Source organism: Falco naumanni, chromosome 1 (genome assembly GCF_017639655.2).
Source record: "Falco naumanni isolate bFalNau1 chromosome 1, bFalNau1.pat, whole genome shotgun sequence".
Taxonomy (NCBI): domain Eukaryota; kingdom Metazoa; phylum Chordata; class Aves; order Falconiformes; family Falconidae; genus Falco; species Falco naumanni.
The window spans coordinates 19,917,928-19,938,785 of NC_054054.1; the positions used below are offsets into that span (position 1 = coordinate 19,917,928).

The 20,858-nt window shown below is 40.5% G+C and overlaps 1 protein-coding gene across 1 annotated transcript; it reads left to right on the forward strand.

Moving 5' to 3' along the window:
• Nucleotides 1-565: 565 nt before the first annotated feature.
• On the forward strand, nt 566-20,398 carry QRFPR (pyroglutamylated RFamide peptide receptor). The gene is made up of 6 exons (XM_040584083.1): nt 566-1,058; nt 14,290-14,448; nt 15,073-15,134; nt 15,941-16,176; nt 17,720-17,817; nt 19,819-20,398. The coding sequence occupies exons 1-6, from the start codon at nt 719-721 to the stop codon at nt 20,220-20,222; spliced, it is 1,299 nt and encodes a 432-aa protein (XP_040440017.1). The 5' UTR covers nt 566-718; the 3' UTR covers nt 20,223-20,398.
• The last annotated feature ends 460 nt before the right edge of the window (nt 20,399-20,858 follow it).

Sequence of the window (20,858 nt, forward strand, 5' to 3'; positions counted from 1 at the left end):
TCCAGCAACAGTAGTTATACTGCTGGTGAACGTCTGTCTGGGAAAGGAATCTTCTGGAGCCTCCTGAGCTCTTGAGCTCAATGGCCAAAAGTTTGGAATTTTTTTTTTTTTTCCTATGATGAGCTTTGGTTCATCATCACGTGAAGGCCTGCTGCAGCATTGGCACAGATGAGGGCTGGAAGGGCAGATAACCCCCCTGTTGCCTCGTTTGGCCTGGGCACAGACCAGCGTGGGGCACAAACGTCCCTCTGTGCAGGCAACCATGTATCTACCACACAATCTCTTTCATTTCCCTCTCAGCCTGATCCAAACCTGAGGAGAGGCTGGTTCGGTAGTCTTAGCCCCCACCTTGGGCATTTCGAGCCTCGCCTGGGGAGGCGCGCCGCGAACGACAGCCACCTGCCGCCGGGCAGCGCGGGGCGCCAGCCGCTCCCTCAGGCGCGGAGCCGCTCCACGGCGGCGTGGCCGGGGCGTTCCCGCGCTGCGAGCTCATTGGCTGCCGCCCCCCCGCCCGCGGCTCACTGGATACGGCGGGCGGCGCCGCCGTGTCGAAGTTTGCCGCCGCTTCGTCCCCCGCGGGCTGTTGCGGCTCCGCGCGCCTCCGTTGCCGCGCGCCGGGCCCGGTCCGCCCGCGCCCCGGCAGAGTGCCGGAGGGACGGTGGGCTGGTGATGGCGGGGCGCGGGCGGCGGCGCTGAGGGGACTGAGAAGGACGGCGCCATGCGGTCCCTGAACATCACCCCGGAGCAGTTCGCGCAGCTCCTGCGGGACAACAACGTGACGCGGGAGCAGTTCATCGCCCTCTACGGGCTGCAGCCGCTGGTGTACATCCCGGAGTTGCCGGGGCGCACCAAGGTGGCCTTCGTCCTCATCTGCGTGCTCATCTTCGCCCTGGCGCTCTTCGGCAACTGCCTGGTGCTCTACGTGGTGACCCGCAGCAAAGCCATGAGGACCGTCACCAACATCTTCATTTGCTCCCTGGCGCTCAGCGACCTCCTCATCGCCTTCTTCTGCGTCCCCTTCACCATGTTGCAGAACATCTCCTCTAACTGGCTCGGCGGTGGGTGCCGGGGCGGGCAGTCCCGGGCCGGCGGAGGCTCGGCGGCCGCTGGAGGGAGGTGACGCTGGGGGGGGGGCGGGCGGTGATGCGCGGCGGTAGGGCCGTGCTTGTGGCCAGCGTCCCCCGTGAGGGACCCCGTTTCCCTCCCGCCCGCGCTGGGGGAGCCCGAGGGGTGTGAATGTCCCCGCGGTGAGCGCCGGGCAGCCTTGGCCCTCGGGGCCGGCCCCGCGCTGAGGGGGAGCGGCGCATCCGCCCCGCTGTGAGGGGGCCGCTGTCCTCCCTCAGGGCCGCTGTCCTCCCTCAGGGCCGCGTTATTTCTGCGCTGCCCTGCGGAGCTCTTCCTACTCGCTTAAGGGCTTAAACTCGTCGGCGAAAACTTGAAAAGTCAGCTGCTTTTCCGCAGGGCTAAATAGTGGCTTTACCACTCATTCAGGTTATGTTAAACCCAGTGTGCTTTCATACGTCTATTCTGTGTATTCGCTACAAGTTGCAGTATGTGTGAGGAATGGTATGTCAGGTGGTGTTGATGAGGTCGTTTTGCAGTACCTTCTCTGGTTTTCTAAGTAACAGAAGCTGTCTGGCTAGTGAAATACCATTCTATTCACCTCAGGTTTCTCTGACAGCAGTCGACTCCGAGTCAGGCCTCTTTAACCTGTTGTGAGTAGAAAGAATGCATCCTTTGTGAAATAAAGGAGTGAGGGAACATACAGAATTTATGTTGAAAGGATGCATTAATTTCAAGATATGCCTGTATCTTGCAAATTGTGTTGTATTCCTGTTGATGTGAAAGACCTTTAGACAGCACCTCCCTGATGCCTGGCAAGTATTATTAGCTTTTTCTTTGTTGTGCATCCCAGCTCCAAGGTAATAAAGTAAGAAGACATAGGTGAAGTAACACTGCAAATGGTATTTATTTTCCTTTTCTTGGTCTTAAAACAGTGTTTCGCAATTATGAGTGGAAAAAGGGATGGTTTTGCAGCAAGTAGCAGACAGCATCTTGTACAACCACAAATGAAAATATTTTTCAGAATATTTCAGTGTAAACAGAAAAGGTGTTCATAAAGTGACACAGTTATGTTTCAATTTCCAAGGCTTCCAGTGCTTTAGTTGTTGGAAGATAGTGAAGGTTACCCTCAGAAAATGGAGAATTCCAGTACATCCAATGGACTGGAATGCAGGCTGGGAATGGACACATCAGAGGAGACTTGAAAAGCACATGGATACCTAACCCTGTGAGAAATGGCTTTATTTTTGTCTGAAAACCAGAACTTACTGTGATGAATATAAGACTGCAGGGACTGCTGACAGTAAGGACAACTGTTCCGTTTTCTTACAAGTTGCCTTTTGGGGGAGGTAACCACTGTTCTAAGACAGTACAGATGTTGAACCCCAAAACTAATAAGGATATGTAAATAAAAATAATGGAGTAAATTGATAGCTATACTGCTATGCCTTCTTTTTGACTGTGGTAGTTTTGGTTCTCCTTCCTCAAGGAATACAGCAGAAGATTACTGGGAGTGTCAAGAGATCCCACATGAAGGGGAGAGGACTGAATTGAGTAGCTTTCCCTAAAGAGGGGTGATTCTTCTCATTCCTAAGGAAGACCCTGGTCTGTCAGCTTGACTGCACGTATGACCAGAATCAACTAAAAGGGGGACGAGATAAAGCCTTCTGAGGTGAATTACGGCAGATGTGGCACAGGCATGTGGAACAGTACAAGGAAACAGTATGTTTCCATTTACCTTTTGTTACTGAAGACACTTGCCAAAATTTTGGAAGTCGTGAGTGTAAAAGATAGCATAGTTGTGACAAATACCTTCAGATATTCAGTAGCTGCATACTTTAAAGTATACTGTTTTGTGGATTTTACTGTACTTTTTGTCTACTCTCTTTGCTGTGCTAGAGCATCTTCAGTACAATACATCCTGTTGACTTTGATAGCAGCCTTTATGGTCCTGGTAACAAAATTACCTTTAGCAGGGTACTGGGAGGACATGATAAGTAACATAATTGATGGGTGTTACCCTTCACTGTTGGGGGTGTGGGCTGTGAAACAAAATTCAGGAAAACAAATGGGATGTAAACTGTTGGTATCCCAAAGGTATCCGATTCCTGAGGCTCGCACTGTGAAGTGTGAATAGTGATTATAGTTGTACTGGAAATTGGAGCATGACAATCTGGAAGGAGCCTTGTCCTTGTTGGCTTTACTGGTTTAATTTTCCTTTTGTTTTTTGTTTTGTAGTCTGAAAAAGCTTATTCTCATCCACCTTAATGCATCATCTCTGAGTTGTGCAAGCTCCAACTCTGTTAAATAAAAGGTGATTAGACTTATGTAATATATCCTTGCTGGAAAGAGTGGTGCATCCTGAGACACTTGATGCTAGAGAAATACCTTTGCATTTCTGAGCATTTAGTCACTTAACATCTTGATTGATTTGCACTTGCATCACTAAAACAAGCTTCTGTAGTAGGTGATGGGAACTGAGATGTGCATGTTTTGTACTTGCCTTTGATTTGGAACTGGTTTGTTACTTCCATGCTTGTATGTGTGTGTTTGTGTTTTTTTCTCTTCTTTTTCCTCTTCAGAAACCCACAGCAGAATGGGAGAGGTGAGGGCAAAATTGCAAACACTCTAGACTGTAGAAGGAGAACATAGAAATCATAAGACTAGCCACAGTTTTAGAGTAGCTGTTGTCTTTTAAGACAATATGGGCTGCTATCAGAAAGGACTACATACCATTTTGGTCCTCCGAAAGTGAAGGGTGAAACAGTTTCACTCCGAAGGGTTCCAGGTGTGCATAGTTTACATAGGACTCCAAGGAGAATGTTGATAGCTGGTGACGCAGAGTAATTGAACTGGAGGATGGTAAAGTGGTTCACCTAATAGATAGTGTTTGTTAGAATTCCTTAGAAACTGAAGATTCTTCAGGTTCGCTGCAGTATACCTATCAGAAATTCTGACAGAGATGGGGAAAAACTAAAGAAAGCACTGGCATGACTTTTTCCACAGTATATTGATTAATACATTTTAATTTCACCTACAGTTTAGCAACTGCAGTTTCAAGAAACTGTGTGTGCTGCACTTTGCCTGGTAATTATGCAACATTAAAACAGACCTGCGAGTTCTACATAGGCAGCAGCTGGGAGCAGCACTGTATTGACTAAAAATGAGTGAATGGGTCACACTTTTGATTCTTTGATCTCTTTAAGAATCTGTATAGCTATGTGAGACTTATAGTGATAGTATATGATTTAATTTTTTACTTTATACTTTGCAACTAAAATGTCTGTAATTTCTATGGGAACTTTTATTCCTTCAAGTTAATCTTTATAATGTGGAAGATACTGTGGAAAAAAATGAAGATTGTGGCTTTGGCATAATTGGTCACTGGGATCACATTTATTGTTGAGAGGAAGATAAAACGGTAACTTGAATAAGGGGCAAATCGATGCATACAGCTAAGGTCGTGGTGCAGACTGAAGCAGCTGAGGTTTTGCTTTTGTGATGGTAGGTAAGAGGCAGCAGTAGTAGTCTCATTGTCATAATGATGACAGTGCTGTTACAGATACATTTGGGCTTTTGTCTCTGGAGCAGATATTACAGGAATTGCTTTATTTTCTGACATTGCATAGTTAGCTGAATAGCAGTGTTATCTTTACAGAACTGCCTGAAGCAGCTACTGGAGAATTACTTTTGATGTTGCTAATACAACAGCCTTGGCAAAAGGTCTACTGTAACCTCATCTAGCACTATGCTTCATTTTCCTTGTGAATTTTGTGTTTTAACAGTTAGAATGGGTATTCTCAAGACAGGTATCACTTGGTGGCTTTTCTTGTCATAGAGTAGTGAGTCCTCTGAGGCATCACTGAACCAACAGCAGCATTTGAGATGCCCTCCCATATCTTGTCTCACCTCCAGCTGCCATTCAGGAGAGGGGTGGGTCTTCTGTACATCACTTAGTGATGGAAATCACTGGGCCTTTTGTGTCTGATATTCCTGGATACCTCTGATCTCTTCAGTGTGACATTAGAAACTTCTTCACTCTGACTCCCTTCTGGAATGTTCTTTGATAATGAAAAGTTTCCAAATACTCTCAAACTGCTGACGTGCTGTTAGGGTTAATACTAGATGGTAAAGCTGGATGGGAGAGATCCAGTTATTTGAATCTTCCATTTTTAAGCTTTTTTCTAGCTTTCCAATTTAAATTGTCTAGTCTTGCTGTAAATCGGGTCAGGGACATGAGCGCTCTTCGTTTGCCTCCTGCAGTGTGAGAAGTTGTGTCTTGGGATTGATCTGCTTGTGCTAAGAGCAGGGTGATTTTGTAGTTCTGTCTTGGTGAAAACTTGACTTCCCTTCATTCTCCATGCTCCGCTATTGTGTATTTTGGGGTGTTTGCTTATGAGTAGAGGCAGGAGTAAAATCCTGTATGAAGATGGTTTGAGAAGGGGTTTTACAGTGAATGCCTCAGTAAAGGAAATAATAGGCTTAGGGTTTTTTTATATATATATATATATATATATATATAATATGTTGGCAGAGTGTTTTGCTTAAAAGCAGCAAAACAAGTAGTACTGACATATTCTGCATGGGGAATTTCTTCAAGTTGTGCATATCGTTAATTAGTGTAAATATTAAACACAATGACTGATGTGAAATATTTGCTGTTGCATTAGTCAGGCAAAGAATTAAAGCAAGTTTTAGGATGCAGGTAGATTGGTTTCATATGAAGTGGTTATTATGTGCTTTTGCTTGGTACAAATACCTGGCATTCTCTGCCTTGCGCTGAGTGAATTGGGAATGTGCTTGCCTTGCCCTGTTCTGCTCCCTGCTGGTCAGTGTCTCTTGAGAAGAGTTCAGGGTCTTTGATCTGTATCCCTGCCGAAAATCCAGCTGTACTACTTGTTGATTGTACCACAAAGGCAGACAGTAGTTTACTGCAGTAGTTTTGTGTTCTAGTAGCCGTGCTTTGCTGCACAGCTATTCTGCATCTTTGCGTGCCTGTATTTGGTTTTGCTCACCAATGGCTGCATTTTGAAATAAGCTGCTGATTCAAGTTTGCCTGAAGACTGTGGTGCCTGTTTCTCTGCCCATGGATTTACAAAGCCACTGAAGCTGCATGTGAGCCTTGGAGGGAAGGGGGAAGGAGGGTACACAGTGTGGAATACCTAGGTCAGCTAGCCCAAGGTGTGTGGTCCATGATTTCAAATTGCAGGGTAGAGGGAATAGTGTGGACTCCATATGGCATCAGTGAATAAACTATAGGCTATTTGAGGTGTGTGGGCTCATGCCATGCCATTTTATCTCAGCTGTTTTAGTTGACCATAAACAGACTTAAACTACCACAAGTCTACTATCAAGTGCTACACTCGTGTCTTTTTCTGGGCAAGTGTATGTATAATGTTCTTTATCCTGTATAGGTAACATGTGAGAGACTTGTGCATCATGGATAGTAAACTCCTAAGGATGCAAAATGCCTGTATACCTGAGAATCTATATAAAACAAGCATTGCCCAGGTATGAAAGACCCTTAAGGTTATCATCTCTGTAATGATGACTGACTTATTTTCTGCCCAGAAGTTATAAGAAAACTTAACTTACTTGCGTCATGTGAACTGGAGAGAACTGGTTTACAAGCTGTGATAGAAATTGTAGTGCAAGGGCTTGGCCAACAACATGGAACAGAAGAAGGAACAATTTAACTTTTATCAGAGAATCGTTTCAGGATTTTGCCTTTGTTACCGTAATAAAGAAAACCCCATCTTTTAAATGGGTAACGAAATGTCTAAATCATAGTTACAGCCACAACATCTGATAATGAAGGCATGAGGAATTGTTTAAGTGAATACCATTTATATTTGCAGCCTTCTGAATGTGTTATCATTGGGGAAAACTAAGCGTTGCTTGAATAATCTTTGCAGGTTTTAGCAGTGCATAAGGAATATTTCTGGGAACATCTTAGCTTCTTGAAAAAGGGAAGCAATTAGTTATTTTCATTCCCAGTATTCCTGTGCAAATAATTTTCTTTCCCAATTGGAAGTGGTCAGTATTAAATCCTGCAGTGTTGTCTTTGCTAACAGTCTGTTCGAAGTCTTTGCTGAAAGCCTTGGCTTGTAGAAAGTTAAACATTTTAAATTAATAATTAAAATATACATAATAAAAATATTTAAGATATTAGGTAAGGTATTGTTATTTAAAATATTCAAAGAAGTCAGCTGTTTCTGGACAGGAGGTATGTAAGTGAAAAATGAGCAGGCAAAAAAGGAGATAATTTTTCAGCAAGTCTTTTCAAGAAAAAAAATATTGTTAAACAGCCTTTAGAGGTTTAGAATTTAGAAATTCTGAAAAAATATGAATTGGATTCTTTCTGATATTAGGCATAGTGGATGCCTGAAACTTCTTTTGCAAGCTATAAAGTAATTAAGCAAAATTCTGTTCTGAAAGATTCAATATAGCTACAGCCAAAAAAAAAAAAAGGGGGGGGGGGGGAACCCAGAAGAACCAGAATCTGAGAAAGAGGCACTAGAAACACTTCAGTCTTGTTTTAGAACAAGAAGACTTAAGTGCCAAAGTCGTCTCAGAATGCGTAATGTACTGGAGCTGTGTTTAGCTCTGCATTTGAAGGCATTACGTAGCTGTTACGTATTTTCTGCAGTATGGTATAAAAATGTCCTGGGTGTCCCAAAGACCTAGAATAAGTCTAGCTGTGTGTTTTGCATTGGGAAGCAGAAAGCAGCCCCATTTTCCCAAAGCTCCCTCTTTCTAGAGTTTGGCTCATTTAATGGTTGTTAATGACCTCAGGTAGCTGGTGTCCAAACAAATTTTGGAGTCAGGCTCAAGAATTTAAACTTCAGTTTGAGGATCTATCTAGCCGGGCTTTTCACATGAATCAAGCTGAACATTGTTTTCAAGGGTAAGTCAGTGACTGCATTAATCCTGGATTTTTATAATTATGTCCTGATTCTGATTTAGGGACAAGGGGAATGTCTTTTGTTCTCAAAATGGCTGGTTAAGTCCAGGATGGGATGCATAAGCAGGCAGTAGAAGAGGATTTTCTTTTTTGAAGTCTGCTCTTGCTTTGTAATCCTGTATGTTGTATTTACCAGGTGATCTGTTGTGGAACCTGAGGGAAGAAATGTAAATTGGATCAATGAACAGTAATACATAGGGAAGCAGAGTAGTCCACATAGACTGACTTCTCTTCTAAGAGTGGGTGACTGATCAGGAGCATAAGGTTGTGTTAGGTGGGCTGTAGCCAAATCCTGACGGAACTGTACAATTTGCCTGCTTTTTTTTGCGTGCTTTTTTTCCTGCTTTTATTGCACTCTTCATTGAAGGAAGAGGCAAATAATGATTTTGGTGTCTGCTTTTTTGCATGCTTTTCCCCACTTTTATTGCACTTCATTGAAGGAAGAGGCAAATAATGATTCTGGTGCATGCTTTTTTGTCTGCTTTTGTTGTACTTCTCATCATTTAAAGAAGAGGCAAATAATGATTTTGGTTTGTTTTCAGTGATTTAAAGGCTGTAGGGATTTAAGATAAAGAATTAGTAATAACAGAACAAGATGGTCACCTCGGAAAGAAGTGACTAGGCTTTTAAATTCCTTCACTTGATAGTGAAGGTGGCTTTAGTAATTAATGATTTAAATCGGCAGCTAGGTAACATCGGTATATATACATTTTAATATTGTTTGGAATCTGCACTTCTGTTGTGGCTTAACCCAGCTGGTAATTAAGTACCACACAGCCACCTGCTCACTCCCCCCTCACTCAGAGGGGTGTGGAGGAAAGTTGGAAAGGAATGTAAAACTCGGGAGTTGAGATAAGAACAATTTAATAATAGAATAAAAATGAAAGAACAATAATAACAACAATGACAATAACAGTTATAATGAAAAGGGGGAGGAAAAGAATAAAATCCAGAGGGAAAGGAAGAAAGAAGCTAGTGAGGCACAATTCAGCTGCTCACCACCTGCCAACCAATGCCCAGTCAGTCCCTCAGAAATGATTTGCCCACCCCACCAACCCCCCAGGTGTATATACCTGGCATGATGTCCCATGGTCTGGAGTACCTCTTTGGCTAGTTTGGGTCAGCAGACCTGACTGTGTCCCCTCCCAGTTCCTTGTGTCCCTCCACCCTTTTTGCTAACAAGGCCCAAGGAACTGAAAAGTCTCACATCAAAGGCAAAACACAGCACCATAGTAGCTCCTAAGAAGATAATTAACTCCATCTCAGCTGAAACCAGGACAACTTCATAGCTATTTTTCTAGAAAGGGGTTTCATTTTGCCAGTTAATGATTAAAATGTGAGGTGTCTGTTTAATTAAATATAGTTCTTTTACAAGTTAGAAGACTACTTTTTGATAAGTAAGAGGATATTTTATATATATGCATGTTGTAAGGTGTTTTTTTTTCCCCTTAGGGAAACTTAATCAATCACTATTTTCTAATGTAATTTATTATAAAGTTGTAATTTACTAACGATGATGAAGTTGCTGGATGGGAGTTGCAGTGTAACTGAAGTGCAAGAGGACAGCATTGTTTTCAGCAGTTACCTGTAGGCAGTGAATGTACTGTTGTAACTGACATATCAGATTTATTCGAAGCAAGTAGATATGTCCTTTCTTACTTCTTTTTTTCTCTTTTTTTTTTCTTCTTGTAGCTTTGAAGTGGAGTGCATACTTCCCTGCTGCTTCTGTTTCTCACCTTTGAAAGACAAATAAGTCCAATTGCTTTCTTCCTTATCAAAGGCTACTTGCCTCTTCTAGTCTGATTATTGCAATTTGGGGTGGTGTTTTCTTGACAGCAGCTGTAGGTTTGTGTTGATGATTGGTCTGTCTCAAGAGAACTTTTAAACATTGTATTAAAAAAATTCTCTTAAACCCTTTTTGCTTTTTCAGCATTACTTCAGTGTGCATAGAGTTCACATTACCTTCCTTCCTCCATTAAAATGAAGTTCTTTCTTTGGCAAATTCTTCCTTTATTCAAATAGTGATTAGCTTAAGGACTCCAAAAAGACTCTAAGGAGTGAGATTTAAATAATCCTGACTGAAACTCACTGAAGTGGGGTTTTATTCTTTACTTTTGTATGTTACTTCTTTACTAGTTGTCCTCTTTAGATAGGATCTGAAAATGTGCTTTGAAGAATATGTTGTTTAAAAATAAGTAAATAATAAAATAAAACCATTCAAGTGCTTTTATCATGAAGATAAAAAGCAAATCCATTCTTATTTTCAGATTGATTGGGAGATAAAGAACTTCATTGTATTCTTAATCCAATGTTGATTTATTATAGGTGAGTATATAATGACAAGGACATAGCACCTGATACAAATAACCGGATTATCTAGCAGTTATGTTAGTGAATGTTAGTGAAGAGTTGAATAATACTAGCTGTTAAATAATGTTACCTCCAAACCATGTTCTAAACTCTGTGCTTTTATCAGCGTGATTAGGAAAAAAGCATGAACTACTATATTCTTTAAAATTTTGCCACTGTGTCATAAGTCTGAACACAAACACGTGAAGAGTAGACTCTATGTGTAAAATGAGTGATACATGTATACAGGTCTGGTTTTTGCCTCTCTGTCTTTAATTTCACTGTCTAAACTATGATAGATACAGTAACAGAATTTAACACCCCCCCCCCCCCCCCCCCCCCTTAATATGTCTTCCTTATAGTAAAAATTGGCTTTTTTTCCCTCAGCTGTTCCAGAAGGGAATTTTTCAACTAACAGGCACTCGAGAATGAGGTTGCATCAGTTTCTTCTTGTTGCAGGTGAAGGTTTTTTTTACACAAATGGGTTAAATATTAAGTGAAATGTGCATGCATTATCGGATTGGGGACTAGACCTCACTACCTGTTTCCCTAGTAGTGAGTATGCAAGTTTGCAGGTATTGTGTGAGGCTTTTTTTTTTTTTTTTCCTGGATGTGAAAATCCTTAAGTATTCTTGTGAGATGGCTCATTTCAGAGGGTGGTCCTGGAGGTGGGGCCCTAACAGTATGGCTTTCTCCTCAGGGTTGGAGACCCTGGATTTGAGGCCCCCTTCTACACACTTCCCTTGTTCAGTGATTATAGCATGTGATCAATTTAAGGGAAGGAGGAAGTGCATTTTCTCTGTTTTGGGAAGGCTTAGATGTAGTAAAACCTACTTTGCCTGTTAAATAGAGTCTCACAGGCAAGGTTGTGTTTAGTGTCCAGAATACGGCGTCCAGTTTTGGACCCACAGTACAAGAAGGATATTGATAAACTGGTTCAGCAGAGGGCCATCCAGATGTCAAGTGTGGGAGCAGCTGCCTATATATGGATGGATGGAAAAAGCTGACAGAATGGACCTTGTTGAGCCTGGAGAAGAGACAGTTTTGGGGCAACCTAGCAGCATTTTGCAGTGCATACTGGAAGGTTACTGAGAAGATGAACCCAGGCTCTTCTCAGCAGTGCATGGCAGGAGGAAAAGAGGCAAAATGTTTCAACTGAAACAAGAAAGTCAGAATATAAGGAAAACATTTTTCCATGTGAGGACAGTCAAGCAGAGGAAGAGGCTTACCCAGGGAAGGCTGTGCTGTCTTCGGCCTTGGAGGTCTTCAAGATCTGGATCCTCTGGGCTGCATCTGGTTTGATCTGGCTTGATTGTAGATTCTGCCATGAGTTTAGATCAAAGATCTCGAGTTTGTTTCCAACCAGTGTTGTTCCACGGTTCTCTTAATTCTCTTTTGTGCTTGCCAAGACTGACTGAGACAACTCTGTGAGGCCATGCTGGGAACCTGTACCCTGGAAGTATCTGAAGGAGCAGGGCTATAGAATCAACCCTTTGGACATTAGGCAGCTAAATCCCAATGAATAAAATGATGGTTGGCCTTTCATAAAGGACTTCTGAAGTCCTTTCAGTAATCTGTTCTGTCTAATGTTCTGTTTCAGAATATCTTTGGAATAACCAGTATTCACTCTGAGCTTTCTACTACTCTGAAATACTAATTTCAGGTTGCCTCATTTGTTACTTGAGTAATAGTGTGATATTTCTTTTCTTCCTAAGAATACCCTGGGATGCTGGGACTTAAGTGAAGGAGTAGTGCATTACAGGTAAACCCCTGTAATGGATTATAGTTCAAGTGGACTAAATTTGATCAGGGTTTCTTTTGCCACAGCTCCAGCACTCAAACTTCAGCTCATTTCTTTAGTGAAATAGGAACTTAAGCATTTGTTTCATATACAAATTTTGCTTTTCTGTTCATGTTATTTGTATCAGGAGTCGCTTGTAACTTAGTCTGCAAAGCAAAGCACTTGAAACCAACAGTGGAAACTCTCCTTTTGATTCCAAGGAGGATTTGGATTTGGCTGAAGATCATTTTAGCTCTGTTTACTCATGGCAGTAAGCTGATTTTCAGAAGTAGGCAGAGATTGTGTGCCATAGCCACCTCTTTGGTTGTACTCACCATTTGCCATGTGCACAGAGATACGATTTGAGCTTGCTTTTTGTTATCTTACTACAGGAAGTTTCAACACACTGGTTGAAGGACTGTGAATTTCACTGAGTGGGTCTAGTGCTTGCATGTGTGGTGTACTGAGAAACTGCTGAGATGCTGAGTTAATAAGATGTTGGCCATATTTCATAAGGGTTTTTACTTTGTGCTTACTGAAGCCAAGGAGGAAGTGGGGGGAATTTTATTGCATAAATTGCTGTTGATACAAGATATCAAGTCTTGCTCTTTCTGAGACCCTGGAAAAACACATACACTGTGAGAAACAGATCTGCAGCCCAGTGTACCTTCTTCCATGCAGTTCCTACTGGCTATGCTAAGATTTCATTCAAGTAACTTGAAATTGGGCTGCATGGTGCATTTTTATTGTTTTAAGCCAGATCTGTGTGCACATCCACGGTGTTGCTGGTGTTGAGTATGTACTTGACTTCCATCCTTTGCCCCTTGCCCTCTCCTTACCTTTTTAGAGCTACATAAAAAGTGATTTTTTTTGGGCAGCTAGAATTGGTAAGACCAGTAGTAAACCAGTTCCTTCTTGTAAGTTACAGTGGCTTTTAGTCTGGCCTAGCAGACAGAAGTTTCCCTGTTCCTTGTTTCCTTCATGCAGGGCAGGATTAAGTTTTGATAGTATCCTGTTTTCTGTTTTCTAATGCTTTTGTTGCTGGTGTCTGTAGCATCTTAAAGCTTGATTTATGATTGGATTAGATATTCCTTTGTCTATTTTGAGTTCATAGATTATATTTAGGTAAGGTATCATTAATGATCAAATAAGGGAAATAACCCCAGCTGTAGCAGAAATGATTAGCTGATACTAAATTGTAAGAACGTGAGGGAACTGAGAATGCCATCATACAAAATTATCTTAGGGTCAGAAATATGGTTGGAAAATGAGTAAATGAGAAGTAGGTTGGGAAAGGCATTAAAATAAGATTTCTGACAGTAATTTACACCACAGTTTCTAAGATAGTTGGACCTTGAGGATGAGTAATGGAGAGTGGTATGTTAAGGATTGCATATGTACTTTTGGGAAGCTATAGCAGTAATGAAATCTGAAGATCTGTGCTAGCTGTGCATAAATACAATGGGAACCTACAAAACTGTGAAAATGCAGGCAGGAAATTGCATTTAATTTGGACAGCATCTTTAACATAATGTGTTAATCAGGAAAGAGGGAAATTGGAGAACGGAAAGATGATGAAGCTGAACTTCTCTTTTGTTACACCTCTTAGAGGACTCATATTTATCTATATATTGCTTGGCAAAATGTTGCATTAAATGTCGAAGTGTACAAATAGAGTGGTATTTAAATGAGCAGAAGGAATGTATTTACAACAGCAGAAAAGGTAAACTTTTAAACAGGTAACACTAAGACCTTCATAAAACTGAAGAGTAATATGCCAAGATAAAAAGATAATAAATATCCTTGTAACTTGGCGCATTTGAAAACAGATGATGGAAGACTTGGTCAGAAGTGAAATAGGAATAAATGTCTGATATAGAGCAAGCTAATATGTCCTTAGAAGTCTTGGTTTTGCAGATGTAGTGCGTACGATGGAAGAATGACTATTGAAAGCTGCATTTGACGAATAACTTGGGTGACTTAGCAGTTGAGCTGTTAAAATAAATCTAAGAATCTTAGTCTGTTCTTCTTGTACAATAGCACTTGAGTATTGACTAATTAATTCACTCGAGTATTAACAGCTTTTTCATGAACTGCAGCAGCTGTTGCATACTTTACTTTCTGACTATTGCAGGTGCCTTCACTTGCAAGATGGTACCGTTTGTTCAATCCACTGCTATTGTAACGGAGATTCTTACAATGACCTGCATTGCTGTGGAAAGACACCAGGGAATTGTGCATCCACTAAAAATGAAGTGGCAGTACACCAATAAAAGAGCTTTCACAATGCTTGGTAAGATTTTAGGCATCTCCAGTAATTGTGTGCATGGTGAAATAATCTTCAGTGTGCTGGTGTAGATGACATGACAGGAGAGAAGGCACAGATATGACCAGTGATTCAGAGGCAGGATTAATGATATATCTGGTAACATTTATAAAATATCTCAAGGATAGTGCCTGTATTTACAGTAATTACTAGCCAAAACCCTGACAGTAGGCTTGGAATCTGAAGTCAAAAAATTATGTAACCAAGACTCTGATAAACCTTTGACAGGCTTTTATTTTTTATTCTTTTTTTTATTTCTTTGTTCAAAATGTACAAGCACTGCTAAAGCAAGGTAACAGCTTAAATGGCCTTTCCTTTGTAACACAAAGAGAACATACAGTGCAAATTAAGTGGCCTTTACACTTGAATACCAATAAATGAAGGTAGTTTGAGAGAAAGAAAACTGGTAACAAAAGAGCATACTGTTATTGGTGTTAATGTTGACTAGTTTATGCTTCATATCAAAAACTTTGTTATTTGTTTAAATTGTCTGCTTTTCTTGACTTAAAGGTGAAGCTGTTAAGCTGTTTGTATCCAAAACTTATGGGGCTATTTATTGTACAAAGTATTTAAAAATGTATTTGTTTACAGGCATAGTCTGGTTGCTGGCACTTATTGTTGGATCACCTATGTGGCATGTGCAACGGCTTGAGGTATGTTAGGTGAAATGGGAACTTAAATTTTAAACTAGGTCCTTGCTGGATATTTCTTTACCTTAGCAATGAAATTGAATAAACTGAAGAAATGAGAGCGAGCTGAGAGAAGTGGAGCTTTTGTTCTGTGTGCCAGCATGAGAAAGGCTAAGGATTAGGATCTTCATGTACTGGAAGGACTACCAGCAGGGACTAGTCATGTCTACCTTCCACCATTATGCTAAAGGGCAGTAATTGCATCTATGACTTCCACTGTGGCCTCCTTTTCATTTACAGGTGCACTGGCACATGGCAGGGTAGGGCTTAGACTACGGTTTCAGGATGACATAGCTTTCCCTGAAATGTGGAAGAACTGTGCCTAGTTTAAAATGTAATTAGCTGCCCATTATAGTTTAAGGAGCTACCATACTTTTGGAGGGAAACAAAAAAACCCAAACAACTGGTTGGAACCTGTTGCTTGTGAGTCTGAATGTTAACAATTTTTTTTTCCAAAGTTACTAATATGTGAGATTTCTGTACACTCATCTTTACTTGCAGAATGTGTACTAAGGTGTCTTTTGAAAAATCCTCATTTAAAAAAAAAAAAAGGTTTTGAGGAGGAGTGCAAATCAAAGCATCTCCTGACCTCTCTTTGTCAACTTGAATCAACCAACACTTGATGTGGAAAACCGGTTGGAAGAATTTTGCCACTTTGAAAAGTCTGTCTGAGTTTTGGTTGTATTAAGAGCAAGGAGTATTTGAATGTGCTTGGTTTTTACACTTGGGGTAAACACTGTAGTGACTCATCTCCTTTACGCTTATTACAGGTTAAGTATGACTTTCTGTATGAAAAAGTGTATGTTTGTTGCTTGGAAGAATGGGCCAGTCCAATTTATCAGAAGATATATACGACCTTTATTCTTGTTATACTCTTCCTTCTTCCACTGATGTTGATGCTTTTTTTGTACACTAAAATTGGCTATGAACTCTGGATTAAGAAACGAGTGGGAGATGCTTCAGTTCTGCAAACCATTCATGGGAGTGAAATGTCTAAAATATCAAGGTTTGTAAAGTAAAATACAGTTGGAACTTTGACTTCTAGAAAGATTTTTATTTTTCCCCACCAGTTTTTGAAGAGTAGTGCAAAACACCCTAAAATCTGTCTTTTCTTATCTGTTGGCAAGTCTACAAGCATAGACCAGATTATTAAAGCTATCTAGTTATTTAACACTGAGATAGCCACTTTAAGGCAATTTACAGAGATTGTTTTCTTCAAAGTAGAGTGTAGCCATACCTTGGAAGTCAAGCCCTTTCAATAAATCTCATGTTATACATTGTGAAATGCCTGTTTTTAACACATGGAGGCCATGAGTTAGAAGATGACTTGGGGAAAATGCTGCTACATTATTTCTGCATGTTTTATGGAAAGTTCTTTATATAATTCTGAGACTGTGAACACTCCTTTTTGATCCTGTTACAACTTAAATTGGCATATGGGAAAAAAATCTGAATTAATTTAAAAAATACTTTGGTAGTTTAACTTGATACTGCTTCCAAAGAGTTTTGAGTGTTTTCAGATGTGTGTGCGTGTGAGACTATCCAGATGGTAATGTGCTATCTGAAAAGTTAGCAAAATCGATGATTATCAACTTTGCTATTCAGCACTAAATGCGGGCTACCCTTAATATTGGCTCATGTTTTTTCCTTTCATTTGGCAAATTGATCTTTGATCTGTTGCCTGATGTGCTACAAACCTCTAGCAGTTCTGCTTGTTGAGGAGAGTATCACCTTAAGTATTGGCTGTAAGGAGAATACTGACAAGCAGCTTAAAGATAGTTTCTCAGATACTTATCTAACAAAGTGCCTAAGGAGACCCTCTTAAGTCAAAACTGAAAGAGGGTGCAGTCTCACAGGAGTTAAGGTGACATGCAGTTTTTGGGCTACTCTCAGTGGGGAGAGGATCCTGTAACTGCTACCAGTGAACTGCTACTTCTTCAGCTCAAGTGTGAGATCCCTCTTGGCATATATAAATGTAGTTATATGAATTATATCGATTTGGGGATGATAATAAATTCACGTATACCTTGAGTTTGTGAGGTATTACAGTGGAGGCAGGGAGTGTTTCTTGCTCTTACTCTAGCACTTCACCTACCAGCAAAGGTTGAACGTTGCAGGTGCAGTTTGATTTACTGTCAAACTTTCTGTGTAATCAGGTGCTGCAAGCATGGTCAGTACTCCCAGACCTAGGAAGGGACTGTTTTGGGTTTTTATTAAGCTATTAATGGAATTTCATGTGTCCCTCTGCCCTTACTATTGGAATTGCATCTACTTGAATAGAGTGAAAATGCCTTGCAGGATTTCCTAATGTCATTGCTTGCTGCAGCTGCAAAGTCCATTGCTTTCCCAAAAGAGAGAAATAAAAGATGTTAATTGATGTGCTAGATTTATATGATGCTGCATTGTCTGTTTCACTTGTGAGCGTTATTCCAGGGTTTTATTTGCATCTGCAACCATCAGAACACATTTACAGATCTAACTTCAAGAGACAATCTAACTGCCAGTCAATTCTTAGTGATTCAGTATGGAATGTCTTGATGCAATTTCAGGAAGAAGAAGCGAGCAATTGTTATGATGGTGACAGTGGTGTTTCTCTTTGCAGTCTGTTGGGCTCCTTTCCATGTGATTCACATGATGATAGAATACAGTGAGTATCTGTCACGTGTCATACAATAAAGCCTTTCCTGGGTGTTTGTGGTTTTTTTGTTTGTTCCCCTCCCCCACAATAATGGAACTTTTTTGTTGTTTTTACAACAAACAGGTTGTAAAAAGCTAATGCTGCAGTAGCATTCTGCTATATAATACCTTCTTCTAGCTAAGGTTAATGTTGTGCTTTTAAGTCCTGGATCACTGTCTTGTAATAGAGATACATAGCCAACAACAGATGAATTACTCTGAAGTCTGAGCGATAGGCAGATCTGCAGTGCTCATGGAAAACAAGAACATTGCAAAAAACCTATTATCATAGAATCATGGATTCATTTAGGTTGGAAAGGACCTTTAATGGAGTGTTTGGGAGATACCGTATATCTGAGATAAACTTGTCAACCACATTTCTTCTCTGCTGTGTGTTTTAATGGAGTTAAAAAAAATAATAAACCCTTTGTATCTTGCTGTAAACTCTACTGAACTTTGTGCAGCGTGGGTGGGAGAGAACCCAAGTTCTCTGCCAGTTCTTTTAGAATGTAAGCTTTTTAGCAAGGGGGTTGTCATTGCCGCTGGGTTTGTACAGCCCATAATCCAGCCCTGAAAAGGAAGTTTGCTGTGCCTTAAAAGACTCAAAAAGACTTTTTGGATTGGTGAGCAAATCTCTGTAGATTCTTTTTCTTTCTGTGTCTGTCATGCTACCGTCCTTTGGTAAAAGGTCAGAAGTACCTGGCTGGAATGTAAAAGTTATTTCCAAAACCTCTTATAAAACCTCTTGAACAAGAACTTTTTAATTCAAACTTAATCTTAATTCAATGTGTGAATACTTCTGTTTGCATCCACTTAAGTTGTTATACTCCTTTGAGTTAAACTGTTATGAAATACTTATCCCTTCACTTGCCCTGGTTTTAATGAGGCAGGCATATTGGAAATACAAATACTGGACATCATAGTGGTAATACCTAACAAATCCAGTTGAACTTTTTCAGTGATCTTGCCTAGATACTAGCTTGGAAATACCCTCAGTGCTTGTTATCTTTGCTTTTTGCGTTTGCCATGTTCTCTGCAGTCGTGCATTGTTCATCTCCCATCTCCTGTGTGAGTACTGGGATAGCATGCAGGACTATGCGGCAGGCTATGTAGAACAAGAGGAAGTTTTCAGTAGCTGTGGAATGCTACTTTGCCAAACGCACCAGCCATTTCTTTGTCTTCTATCACAAACAAGGTTGTAGCGGAAAAAATCAGTAGCCCTGCAGCCAGTCAGATGAACCAATGTCTATGCCTGGTCAGAATCAGAAGGTTGGAAGCTGTAACTATTAAAATTGTTGTAATTGTCCCATGTTAAGCTTGTCTGTAATGGTCCATGAATTGTTTGCTTTCTTTTCATTGCCAAATTCAGGAATTACTTCAGGTGCTGCAAGGCCTTTATTTTACTTGCCATTTAAACCTTTATAGTATTTATCCAGGAGAGTTTGGTCACTGGGTATTGGAATTCAAGGTATTCAGTCCTCTGTGATCTCAGTGATTAAAAAGTGTGAGATGTGACCAAGAAGATACATTTTTACCCCCATGAGCTGATCTGTGTCAGCACAGAGATGGAAGCTGTGTGTGGTCAGTGACAAGACAAGGATTGGTGTTAAAGTACTTAACAGATTTAATACAGACATGAAACTCAGAGCCAGAAGAACAACTTGAATAAGCAAGGCCAATACTTAGCAGACTGGAAGCTTGCTGTTCCTTGGCCATTTCACAAGTTTTTTGGGTCATAAATTGTCTCTTTTGAATGACTCTGTCCTTATTTACCTATATGCAAAGCAGGGCCATGTGGCAGATCTTGATCATTCCTCGCTGATAAAACCCTATTGCTAATATTAAGAACCTCCAGAGGGTCTTTTGTTGATTTCAAACAAAAGCTTCTAATGCCAGACTAGATATAAATAGGCTAAGTAGTAGGCATTTATGCCATTTGATGCTTACAGCATATTTCCTTTTTCCTTTCCAGGTGATTTTGAAAAGGACTATGATGACGTGACAGTCAAAATGACTTTTGCAATTGTCCAGGTCATAGGATTCTTCAATTCTATTTGCAACCCTATTGTGTATGCTTTCATGAATGAAAACTTCAAGAAAAATTTTTTGTCTGCGCTCTGCTTCTGCATTGTCAAACAACATACATCACCAACCAGGCAACTTGGGAACCTGGGGATTACTATGAGGCGGCAAAAGGCAAGTGTTTCTCGGAGAGATCCCATTGACTTGGATGAAGCCAGGAGGGAAGCATTCAGTGATGGCAACATTGAAGTCAAGTTCTGCGATCAGCCAGCTTCAAAAAGGAATTTGAAAAGGCACCTTGCCGTATTCAACTCTGAGCTTACTGTGCATTCTGCATTAGGAAATGGACAGTAGCGTCATAAAGGTTTTGAGAATGGAAAAAGCATTCTTTTTATATGATAACTATCAAGCCCTTTAGAATAGTTTTCTACTTTGCATGCTGAAATAAGGGGAAAAATATTTTGTGGATTATTATAATGGGGTAACAGTTGAGAAAATGTAATATTTTATAAGGATGAGGAGTAAAACTTGGGAAAACAGTATTACTGTATGATTTACAGGAAACAATATTTTTTCTTCTTAAGCTAATTTAGGGCTTTTGCCCTCTGCTTTAGGTAAAACAAACAACTATTGCTTGCTCTGTTTATTTTGTGTCTGGATGCTGGCATGCTGCTGGACCATACACAGCTGAATGCCAGAAGACAAGAACTGTGGAGAAAGTGTGCACTTTCTTTTGGACAAATTGCAAATCTGACATGGGTCTTGACATTGTAAGATCTGCTCTTCGCAGCTCTGAGGACAGAGAAGCCTCAGATCTGAGTTCAGGAAAAGTGCAAACTGACATGCAATTGTTTTAGAAAAAAATTATATGAAAGAGCCAGCCAGAATTTGACTCTGAAGAGACTAAGATTTAAACTTTGCATGCATATTCAACTTTTATTAACAGGAAGCATATTAGAAATTAACAATGCATGCATAATTAATGTGCAT

Bases quoted from the DNA above. Each gene is read 5' to 3' on its own strand.
- QRFPR (XM_040584083.1), top strand. From the start codon at position 719: ATGCGGTCCCTGAACATCACCCCGGAGCAGTTCGCGCAGCTCCTGCGG. The intron at 1,059-14,289 runs GTGGGTGCCGGG...TGACTATTGCAG, and splicing joins CTCCTCTAACTGGCTCGGCG to GTGCCTTCACTTGCAAGATG. The intron at 15,135-15,940 runs GTATGTTAGGTG...CGCTTATTACAG, and splicing joins GGCATGTGCAACGGCTTGAG to GTTAAGTATGACTTTCTGTA.